The following is a 12189-nucleotide window of genomic DNA, read 5'->3' as shown; positions in this document are numbered from 1 at the left end:
CTGCTATCTCTCTTAAGGGGGGGAAGCTTGGGTATCACTGCTATCTCTCTTAAGGGGGGGGCAGCTTGGGTATCACTGCTATCTCTCTTAAGGGGGGCAGCTTGGGTATCACTGCTATCTCTCTTGAGGGGGGGCAGCTTGGGTATCACTGCTATCTCTCTTAAGGGGGGGGGCAGCTTGGGTATCACTGCTATCTCTCTTCAGGGGGGGCAGCTTGGGTATCACTGCTATCTCTCTTAAGGGGGGGGGCAGCTTGGGTATCACTGCTATCTCTCTTCAGGGGGGGCAGCTTGGGTATCACTGCTATCTCTCTTGAGGGGGGGAAGCTTGGGTATCACTGCTATCTCTCTTGAGGGGGGGCAGCTTGGGTATCACTGCTATCTCTCTTAAGGGGGGGGGACAGCTTGGGTATCACTGCCATCTCTCTTGAGGGGGGGCAGCTTGGGTATCACTGCTATCTCTCTTAAGGGGGGGCAGCTTGGGTATCACTGCTATCTCTCTTGAGGGGGGGCAGCATGGGTATCACTGCTATCTCTATTAAGGGGGGGCAGCATGGGTATCACTGCTATCTCTCTTAAGGGGGGGGCAGCATGGGTATCACTGCTATCTCTCTTAGGGGGGCAGCATGGGTATCACTGCTATCTCTCTTGAGGGGGGCAGCTTGGGTATCACTGCTATCTCTCTTAAGGGGGGGCAGCATGGGTATCACTGCTATCTCTCTTGAGGGGGGGCAGCATGGGTATCATTGCTATCTCTCTTGAGGGGGGGAAGCTTGGGTATCACTGCTATCTCTCTTGAGGGGGGCAGCATGGGTATCACTGCTATCTCTCTTAAGGGGGGGGGCAGCATGGGTATCACTGCTATCTCTCTTGAGGGGGGGCAGCATGGGTATCACTGCTATCTCTCTTAAGGGGGGGGGAAGCATGGGTATCACTGCTATCTCTCTTAAGGGGGGCAGCTTGGGTATCACTGCTATCTCTCTTAAGGGGGGGCAGCTTGGGTATCACTGCTATCTCTCTTAAGGGGGGGCAGCTTGGGTATCACTGCTATCTCTCTTAAGGGGGGGCAGCTTGGGTATCACTGCTATCTCTCTTAAGGGGGGGCAGCTTGGGTATCACTGCTATCTCTCTTGAAGGGGGGCAGCATGGGTATCACTGCTATCTCTCTTAAGGGGGGGCAGCTTGGGTATCACTGCTATCTCTCTTAAGGGGGGGCAGCTTGGGTATCACTGCTATCTCTCTTGAGGGGGGGCAGCTTGGGTATCACTGCTATCTCTCTTCAGGGGGGGCAGCTTGGGTATCACTGCTATCTCTCTTGAGGGGGGGCAGCTTGGGTATCACTGCCATCTCTCTTGAGGGGGGGAAGCTTGGGTATCACTGCTATCTCTATTAAGGGGGGGAAGCATGGGTATCACTGCTATCTCTCTTGAGGGGGGGGGCAGCTTGGGTATCACTGCCATCTCTCTTGATGGGGGGAAGCTTGGGTATCACTGCTATCTCTATTAAGGGGGGGCAGCATGGGTATCACTGCTATCTCTCTTGAGGGGGGGGGGCAGCTTGGGTATCACTGCCATCTCTCTTGAGGGGGGTCAGCTTGGGTATCACTGCTATCTCTATTAAGGGGGGGCAGCATGGGTATCACTGCTATCTCTCTTAAGGGGGGGGGGGCAGCTTGGGTATCACTGCCATCTCTCTTGAGGGGGGGCAGCTTGGGTATCACTGCTATCTCTCTTAAGGGGGGGCAGCATGGTATCACTGCTATCTCTCTTGAGGGGGGGAAGCTTGGGTATCACTGCTATCTCTCTTGAGGGGGGCAGCATGGGTATCACTGCTATCTCTCTTGAGGGGAGGCAGCTTGGGTATCACTGCTATCTCTTTTGAGGGGGGCAGCATGGGTATCACTGCTATCTCTCTTGAGGGGGGGCAGCATGGGTATCACTGCTATCTCTCTTGAGGGGGGGCAGCATGGGTATCACTGCTATCTCTCTTAAGGGGGGCAGCATGGGTATCACTGCCATCTCTCTTAAGGGGGGCAGCATGGGTATCACTGCTATCTCTCTTGAGGGGGGGCAGCATGGGTATCACTGCTATCTCTCTTAAGGGGGGCAGCATGGGTATCACTGCTATCTCTCTTAAGGGGGGGGCAGCTTGGGTATCACTGCTATCTCTCTTAAGGGGGGGCAGCTTGGGTATCACTGCTATCTCTCTTGAGGGGGGGGCAGCTTGGGTATCACTGCCATCTCTCTTGAGGGGGGGGGCAGCTTGGGTATCACTGCTATCTCTCTTGAGGGGGGGGGAAGCTTGGGTATCACTGCCATCTCTCTTGAGGGGGGGCAGCTTGGGTATCACTGCTATCTCTCTTAAGGGGGGGAAGCATGGGTATCACTGCTATCTCTCTTGAGGGGGGGCAGCTTGGGTATCACTGCCATCTCTCTTGAGGGGGGGCAGCTTGGGTATCACTGCTATCTCTCTTAAGGGGGGGCAGCATGGGTATCACTGCTATCTCTCTTACGGGGGGGCAGCTTGGGCGCATTGTTGTTGCCAGGCTACGACCGAGCACAAGCCGTCATGAGGTAGTTTGCTGTTCAGGGACATCGAGAAGCCCTTCTTTTTAGGAACGTAGGTTCCCTGGAGCACGTTCTTCCCTATGGACCGCAGCTCTGGTCAGGTTCAGGGTCCATAATGTTTAGTCTCGCTGATGAAGAATGCTGATTACACTCTGAACTAGTTCAAACCTGGAGCTACAGAAGAGTCCTTCAGAACTGATGCATCTCAACCGTGTGGTCAGACCGTGGCCCATGACTTGTCTTGTGAATTGCTCTGTTGGAGGAGGACTTCAGTTTGTCATCCCAATATCTACACTGCTGAGCTCGTGGTGATGGAGACTTGAAACTTCAATTTTCTGAAAAAAGTCTGAATTTTAAGATTTTCAGAATTTTGAGAAAAAGTCATAATTTTAAGGATTTTCAGAAAAAAAAGTCAGGATTTTTGTGTTTTTGGGGAAAAAAAGTCCAAATGTTTAGATTTTCAGAATATTGATAAAAGTCAGGATTTTGAGAAAAAGACATTGTCAGGAGAAAAAAAATCATAATTTTTGTGTTTTGGGAAAAAAAAGTCAGGTTTTTTTCCAGAATTTTTAGAGAAAAGAAAGAATTTGTTGATTTTCTGAGAAATGTCAGAATTTATGAAATATATATATATATATATATATATATATATAAATATAGGACACAGTCATTTAATAAATTCTGACATTTCTCAGAAATGTTGCTCTGTTGGAGGAGGACTTCAGTTTGTCATCCATCTCCACTGCAGCTGCTGAGCTCCTGGTGAGAGAGACTTGGATCCCAAAGTCTTACGGGAAAGTCTGCATGTTGTTGTGAGGGCGCAGCGCCCCGTGACCCGGTGCAGACTAAACTCTGGATATAAACCAACACATTAGGAAACAATGAGCAGATGAGTTAAATACAAAACATACAAAGCTACTTGGAGGACTTTTACTTTTAGCAGAGCATTCCCACACTGTGACCTTGGTACTGTTACTTTGTTGTGATGAAAGAATCCTTCACTGTCTCTCAAGTGACATCCTTTAAGACAAAAGCAGCTTTTGATGAATTTGATCATAAACTATGATTTTTCTCTGACAGAAGAAGTTCATTCTGGGAAAACTGTTGACATTAAAATGGCACTACCGGTCTGTTTTTAAACACCGATTCAAACTTCCTTCATCACATGTATAAATGTATGTATATTTTCTTGTGTAAAGATACATATATACATTATTTCATTTATGCTTGTTGGTATATAGATATGCGCTGTACAAGGACAATAAAGGAATTTGATTAATTCATTCAATTGAAATGCACTGTGGGAGGATATGCATTGTGGGAACAACGCCAACAGCAGCAGTGCATTGTGGGAAGAACGCCAACAGCATTGCATCATGGGAAACGCCTGCAGAGAGTTTCTCGAGCCCCTCCTCGTCTGCAGGCTTTCCATCCGCCATAAAAAAGTCCACGTTTTGAGTTTCTTCTGTCAGGAAGGGCCAGCTGTTCAAATTATACTGATGTGAGAGAGCGTGGGTGAGGGGGGGAGAGATGGGGTGAGGGGGGGGGGGGTGCGTATTGTTGTGAGTCAGGAATGAGCTCAGCGTGGGAAACGACTGCAGGACATTACAGCCAAACAGCTGGAGCCAGAATCCTGCAGCCGACCCAGTCTGTACAGAAACATGGAGTCTGGGTCCAGTTTCTCCAAGCACTCACATCTTGGAAAAGTAGAAGTACTCACATCTTGGAAAAGTAGAAGTACTCAGATCTTGTTCTTGAGTAAAAGTAGAAGTACTCAGATCTTGTTCTTGAGTAAAAGTAGAAGTACTCAGATCTTGTTCTTGAGTAAAAGTAGAAGTACTCAGATCTTGTTTTTGAGTAAAAGTAGAAGTACTCAGATCTTGTTCTTGAGTAAAAGTAGAAGTACTCGGATCTTGTTTTTGAGTAAAAGTAGAAGTACTCAGATCTTGTTCTTGAGTAAAAGTAGAAGTACTCAGATCTTGTTTTTGAGTAAAAGTAGAAGTACTCAGATCTTGTTCTTGAGTAAAAGTAGAAGTACTCAGATCTTGTTCTTGAGTAAAAGTAGAAGTACTCAGATCTTGTTCTTGAGTAAAAGTAGAAGTACTCAGATCTTGTACTTGAATAAAAGTAGAAGTACTCAGATCTTGTTCTTGAGTAAAAGTAGAAGTACTCAGATCTTGTTCTTGAGTAAAAGTAGAAGTACTCAGATCTTGTACTTGAATAAAAGTAGAAGTACTCAGATCTTGTTCTTGAGTAAAAGTAGAAGTACTCAGATCTTGTTCTTGAGTAAAAGTAGAAGTACTCAGATCTTGTTTTTGAGTAAAAGTAGAAGTACTCAGATCTTGTTCTTGAGTAAAAGTAGAAGTACTCAGATCTTGTTTTTGAGTAAAAGTAGAAGTACTCAGATCTTGTACTTGAGTAAAAGTAGAAGTACTCAGATCTTGTTTTTGAGTAAAAGTAGAAGTACTCAGATCTTGTTCTTGAGTAAAAGTAGAAGTACTCAGATCTTGTTTTTGAGTAAAAGTAGAAGTACTCAGATCTTGTTCTTGAGTAAAAGTAGAAGTACTCAGATCTTGTTCTTGAGTAAAAGTAGAAGTACTCAGATCTTGTTCTTGAGTAAAAGTAGAAGTACTCAGATCTTGTTTTTGAGTAAAAGTAGAAGTACTCAGATCTTGTTCTTGAGTAAAAGTAGAAGTACTCAGATCTTGTACTTGAATAAAAGTAGAAGTACTCAGATCTTGTACTTGAGTAAAAGTAGAAGTACTCAGATCTTGTTCTTGAGTAAAAGTAGAAGTACTCAGATCTTGTTCTTGAGTAAAAGTAGAAGTACTCAGATCTTGTTCTTGAGTAAAAGTAGAAGTACTCAGATCTTGTACTTGAGTAAAAGTAGAAGTACTCAGATCTTGTACTTGAGTAAAAGTAGAAGTACTCAGATCTGGTTCTTGAGTAAAAGTAGAAGTACTCAGATCTTGTACTTGAGTAAAAGTAGAAGTACTCAGATCTTGTACTTGAGTAAAAGTAGAAGTACTCAGATCGGGTACTTGAGTAAAAAGTGATGTTATTGTTCTGCAGGAAGACTTTTAGTTTTTCATCTTTTTAAGATTTCAGCTTCAGACTTCAAAGAGACGCTCTAGTACTGAAGCGAGAACCACCCCACACACACACCCACTTCCCCCCCCCCCCACACACACACACCCCCCCCCCTCTCAGACAGCTGTTTTCACGTGACTCATCCTGCAGTAACCTCATGTCTAAATCATTCAAAAACAGCCTGAAAACAAATCCAGAAAGCTCATCATTCATCAAATAGACACTGGAAAAAGAACGGAATAACCCTGAATACCCCTGAACGGTATAACCCTGAATGGAATACCCCTGAACGGTATAACCCTGAATGGAATACCCCTGAACGGAATACCCCTGAATGGAATAACCTGCGCTCTCCTCGTTGGAAAAGGGAGCACTTTTTTTTAGTTACAAAACACAGTTTTAATCGAGCGTTGATTTATAAAACTCTTTCCTGATTTGAGACCGGTGTGTTCTGGATGGACGTCGCTCGAGCAGGACCGAGCCCCAATACTCTTTCTTTTACCAGAACGCACCGGACGCCATCCAACATTCAGCCAACGCAAGGCTGCTTCTTGGGTTGTTTGCATGTCCGTCAGCAGGATTGGGAAATACTTCGGGTCCACTAAATACAGTTATAGTACATCGTGGATTCAGCTAACGTTCCCGATTCTAGACCGTTGTGTTGGACATGTTGGATAGAAGTGAGAACCAATACTTTTCCATCGACGCAGCAGACTGAGCCAAACCTAACCTGTGTTGTAATCAAACAAAGGAGCTGCTTGTGTTTCGACTTCTTCTGTGATCTTATAAAAAAGCCCTTTTAGACTCCGAGCTCCTCCCGAGAGCTCGCGGTTGAGTTTCAGCCTCTGAAAGCAGAAGGAGGCCCCTCTGCGTCCATCTGCAGGTTTCTTCTTCTTCTTCTCTTTGTGGCTCCTTCGTGTCCGGACACGTCGTCTTTCCTGCCGCTTCAAAGACTCGCCGCTCCACAAACACTTCCAGCTTCCTGAGATTAAAGCGTCCAAAGCCTCAGAGAACTTTATCAGCCTCTCAGGATCGGGAGGAACTCGACACGGGTCCTGTGATTGTTGGATAACGTGCCGAGTATTGTTCCAATGTTTCTGCAGACTTTAAGGAATAACGCGTGACATTTCTGTGATAAAATGTCTGAAAGAACTAGCCCTCGAGTTGCATTATCCCCATGGAGAAAAGTGGGATCGTAAGGTAACGGTGCCTCTCAGACGACAGTGTGTTAACGTCGTTGTAGGTATTACAAGATATATAATAAAACAGATACAGGGCCGGGGGAAAGAAACCGGGAAAGAAACAGAGAATACAAAAGAACAATTGGAAAAAGTCCACGTTTATTTCCCGTTAATCCGTTTCTTATGGATATTATCTCCTCATTTTCATTTGCAGTGACGTTGTGTGCCAGAAGCTGTAATGAACTGAGCTTTTATGCAGTTTAAGGCCACATTTTTCAACAACACTTTTACATCTTGGTGCTTTAAAAAATAAATGATATTAGAGAAACAAGCTGAGCTAACGTTAGCCTTTAGCTCGTAGCCCCTCGGTCCAGTTTCCTCGGGGAAAACACTGATAAACTGCTTTATTCAGTGTTTTTATCCGTTAGTCATTTTGTTTTAGAGATGAGGCGACTTTTGGGGATAATTCGGCTTCCTCTAAATCTCTCCTGCATGTCGGGAGTTTACAGTGAACGAAAAAGCAGTGAGCAAATGTTAGCCTTTAGCTCGTAGCCCCTCTGTCCACGGGAGAAACTCTGATTTAAAACAGGAAACTGCTTATTCAGTTGTTTACTATAATTCAACTCATAAAAGCCATTTGTTTTAGAGACGAGGCGACTTTTTAGGATGATTCAGCTTCAAGTAAAATCTTCCTTCACGTCTGTGTCTGAAGATATCAGAAGAACAAGCTAAGCTAACGTTAGCCTTTAGCTCGTAGCCCCTTGGTCCAGTATCCTCTGGGAAAACACTGATTTTAAACATGTAAAACAAGTTCAACTCATCAAGTCATTTGTTTTAGAGACGAGGCGACTTTTTAGGATGATTCAGCTTCAAGTAAAATCTTCCTTCACGTCTGGATCTGAAGATATCAGAGAAACAAGCTAAGCTAACGTTAGCGGCAGCCGAGCAACATGCAGGAAGAAACTGATTTAAAACCTCAAACTGAAACTTTATTCCCCGCTTTATTTCAGACGCCATCAAAGTCCAGTGTTTACAATTGATTTCATTTGAGACCCATAAAGACAGAAATTAAAGATAGCACGCAGTGGCGTAACACGGTTGTGATTGGCCCCGGTTATAATGCTGCCGAACTTCCTGCTGCTAGCTACAGTACAGGTTGATTCAACAGTTCGCTCGTCACACAAGGCATCACATGACATGAAAGGCAGCAAGGTCATTGGACAGACAAATTACAAATGTATTTAGGTTGCTCGGTTACTTTGAAGACTGCGTGAACCGGGCAGTGCCATTGGGGCCCCTGGCCGGCTCGGTGTCGATAGTTACGCCACTGATAGCATGTTTAAAATCGTGTTTACAAAGTTATTTACTGCTCGGATAAGACGTTTCAATCATCATCCAGTTCATAAACTCTACAGACAGATGACTTTCTTCCCAACGTTCTGAGAAAAAACAACTCATTTTGGCAGAAATGGACCAAATATTTACAATCCTTCCAAACAGGAAACAAACTCTTGAAGAAAACTCAACGAGCTCTCAGGCTTTCAGCCGAACCACTTCCTGTCGCGCGGACAGACGTTTGGATAGGTTTACTGAAAGATGTAATTACACAATCACAACTAAAAACCCTCAGACTGCTGCTGACTCCTAGAGAACAGGACTACATTACCCAGAAGTCTGTGCAGCTTTCACAGGAGAGTTCATGATTATAACTTCCTGTTTACAGCACAGTTTTACAAAATAAGAGCGTTATATTTTCATTAATTTGCACTCCGATTTGCATATAATTATAAAAAGTGTGGCTGTAATGCTGGATTTACAAAGTGGAGACTCGACTTCCTGTTGCTGCTGTGTTTTCAGAATAAGAGCGTCAGACCATAGCTCTTCCCTGCCCTCTGTCCCACTCCCTCGGGGTAATACTCTTATCTTATCTTTAGCATCAGCTGAGTAAAAACCTCTCCTACTGCGTGCGCTGGTGTTTTCCCTCAGAACAAAGCCCCACTGTAATTAAAGAGAAAACAGAAACAATGCAAACAGGGCCCGGAGGAGGAGGGGGAGGAGGAGGGGGGGTGGAGGAGGAGGAGGAGGGAGAACCCGGCGTATAATTAAGAGCATTTCCATGTGAAGACGAGGCTCTAATCGGAGCACCTGAGGCTCGGAGACAGCAGCGTGACCGAGCCTCGCAGGAATGTGGGTTAAAAACAGCCCGGGGCCACAGAGATAGACAGGTATTTTTAAAAAGGCTCCGGGGAACTAAAAACAGAGCGAAGGGGGGGGGGGGGGGGGGGGGGGTACGCAGATATCTGACATGAGACATCAGCTCTGAGTTGTACAGGCTGATGTAATGCTGGAGTGAATCTAATGGTGTCTAAAGACTGGGGTGAATAACTCGTTTTATTTGATCCCATTTCTTTGGGAGGGTTCCCTTGTCCCGTGTGAGGGGCTAAGGCTTGTCCCGTGCGAGGGGCTAAGGCTTGTCCCGTGCGAGGGGCTAAGGCTTGTCCCGTGCGAGGGGCTAAGGCTTGTCCCGTGCGAGGGGCTAAGGCTTGTCCCGTGTGAGGGGCTAAGGCTTGTCCCGTGCGAGGGGCTAAGGCTTGTCCCGTGCGAGGGGCTAAGGCTTGTCCCGTGCGAGGGGCTAAGGCTTGTCCCGTGTGAGGGGCTAAGGCTTGTCCCGTGCGAGGGGCTAAGGCTTGTCCCGTGTGAGGGGCTAAGGCTTGTCCCGTGCGAGGGGCTAAGGCTTGTCCCGTGCGAGGGGCTACGGCTTGTCCCGTGCGAGGGGCTAAGGCTTGTCCCGTGCGAGGGGCTAAGGCTTGTCCCGTGCGAGGGGCTACGGCTTGTCCCGTGCGAGGGGCTAAGGCTTGTCCCGTGCGAGGGGCTACGGCTTGTCCCGTGTGAGGGGCTACGGCTTGTCCCGTGCGAGGGGCTACGGCTTGTCCCGTGCGAGGGGCTACGGCTTGTCCCGTGCGAGGGGAAGCACTCTGACTGTAGAGCCGTATGGAGATGTGTGATATTGGGTTGTATAGATCAACTTTGATTGATTTGAGTTCAGAGCCCGATGTGATCTCACTTGGGGCGGATCAAGGCAAGACAAGTTTATTTATACAGCACCTTCAGCACCAGGCACTTCAAGGTGCTTTACAAAAATGAAAGACATTCAGATAAAGGCATGATCAGTAAAACACCAACTCCTCCCCGTAGTTCTGTTGGCAAACCAAAGTCACTCCATATGCAGTTAAGGGTAAGTTAGCGGAGGGCTGAATACGCATGGAGTGGGCTGCATTCAGCCCCGACATTACGGTCACGATATTTGTTCAAAAATATGAAAGAAATTCTGTAGATTTTGACGATTTGTTGATTAAGTCGACGGATCTGTGTTTCTCCACGAAGAAGCACACGTTTGTGTTTTAGCATGAAATGAAACACTTAACTCAAACTTCAGCGACTGAGCAGTCGCTGAGGGAAGGCCAAACCAAAGCGAGGGTTATTTGGTCTGGAGTCCAACGTGTGTTTTAATGCCCGTCCGTCTGTTCCTCAGGTCCGGCAGGAACCGTCATGCTGTACTTATTCTACAAACCAGACGTCTACTGCACACTTCCTCTGTTATTTACCTCTGAGAGGACACACACACACACACACACACACACACACACACACACACACACACACACACACACACACACACACACACACACACACACACACACACACACACACACACACACACACACACACACACACACACACACCACACACACACACACACACACACACACACACACACACACACACACACACACACACACACACACACACACACACACACACACACACACACACACACACACACACACACACACACACACACCTCCAAAAGCCCAGAGCGACAAACAAACAGATCACAAAGAGAAGAGGCTGACCACACACAAACACACACACGCACACACACACACACACGATATACTGCTGGCAGCTAAACTCCCTCATTCCCAAAGTACATCCGTGGAGCTCAAAGTTTTAAATAATAACAACAACAATAGAGAAATACATAAAAGATAAAACTCTCAATAAGTTTCATTTTTCATCCAAAACGTAACTTTAAGGCGAGTGAAACCCTCCCGTTTCATCTCCACACAACAACCAGACTCCCTGGAAGACTCCGCTGTTTCAAAGCGTTCCCTCTGCTGTGCCACAGTCTTCAAACCATGTCCAGCTGTCCGTGTTTTTTTTAGAATGGTCCATATGTTGTCTTCAATTCGGCACACATCTTTAACACTCAGTAGAAGTTTAAATGGTAAAGCTTTCACATAACAACTGTTCCTACAGGTGGCAATGCTGCTCGCTGAGGTGCGTGTAGAAGTAGAGGCAAACCGGATCTGTAAAGTTTAAACTCACCATTAAGACTATAGATTTATGGTATGGTGTGTATGCCGAATTAAACAGAGGGTCCTCATTAGGCGTGACATATACATGGGTTTGCCGATTTATGCAGGTGGTTTAATCAGAAATCGAGAAAACCTTAAATTGACAGTTTTCAATGTGAGGTTCGACAACTAAAAGATGGAATTCACTCTAAAAAGTAAATATTTAAGGTATTTTATGCATGCCGAATTAAATATAAGGTCCTTATACTGCATGAAATATGTATGGTTATGATCATTTAAGCAGGCGATTTAATCAGTAATCGAGAACACCTTAAATTGACAGTTTTCACATTGAGGTTTTGCATCAACAAGTGGAATTCACCCTAAAACGTTCAGATTTAAGATACTTTATGCTTGCCGAATTAAAGAGTGCGTCTTTAAACTGCATGAAATAGATCTGGTCGTGTTGATCTCTGCAAGTGGTTTGATCAGAAATCGAGAACAACTTAAATTGACAGTTTTCACAGTGCGGTTCGGCGCGGTGGATTGCGCGCAGAGAAAAAGGGTCTGTTTTCGGGCACCACAGACTGTATAAATATAAAAAGGCACTTACCGAGGTGCAGCGTGAGGTTGATGGAGTTGGGGTACTGGATCCCCGCCAGCATGGTCTGGCTCTGCCACCAGGTGGTGTCCTGCTGGTTGTTGTAGTCGGTCAGGTACCCGGCGCTGTGGTGGTTCGACGGGTCTCCGGAGGCGCAGATGTGGCAGGACTTGGTGACCCCGGTGGCTCCGGTCTGCACGCAGTACTCCTCCGGTGGAGATCCGCAGGTGTTGGTCGACACCACCGTCACGTTAAAGGCTGCGTTCACGAACTCGGGCATGCATCGTTGCGCGCGGAGCTCATCGTCCGAACACTCATCCATCGCGGCGCGAGCGCACAGGAACACCCAGCTCGCGGCCACCAGAGCCCGGATCAAAACCCGCATTCTGCTCT

At 46.3% G+C, this 12189-nt stretch overlaps 1 protein-coding gene across 1 annotated transcript in view; it reads right to left on the bottom strand.

Annotated features, from left to right (window-relative positions):
• LOC117440586 (laminin subunit gamma-1-like) overlaps positions 1-12183 on the bottom strand; it is a gene marked incomplete at its 3' end in the record, with an annotated part of 47800 nt that extends 35617 nt beyond the window's left edge. Inside the window, exon 1 of the mRNA XM_034076824.1 lies at positions 11809-12183. Within this exon, the coding sequence (XP_033932715.1) occupies positions 11809-12181 (373 nt within the window). The remainder of the gene's footprint in view (positions 1-11808) is intronic.
• Positions 12184-12189: the final 6 nt, after the last annotated feature.

Source organism: Pseudochaenichthys georgianus, unplaced genomic scaffold (assembly GCF_902827115.2).
Source record: "Pseudochaenichthys georgianus unplaced genomic scaffold, fPseGeo1.2 scaffold_1057_arrow_ctg1, whole genome shotgun sequence".
Classification (NCBI taxonomy): Eukaryota; Metazoa; Chordata; class Actinopteri; order Perciformes; family Channichthyidae; genus Pseudochaenichthys; species Pseudochaenichthys georgianus.
Note: the sequence above shows the minus strand (reverse complement) of the source record. Positions and strands in the feature narration are given on the sequence as shown.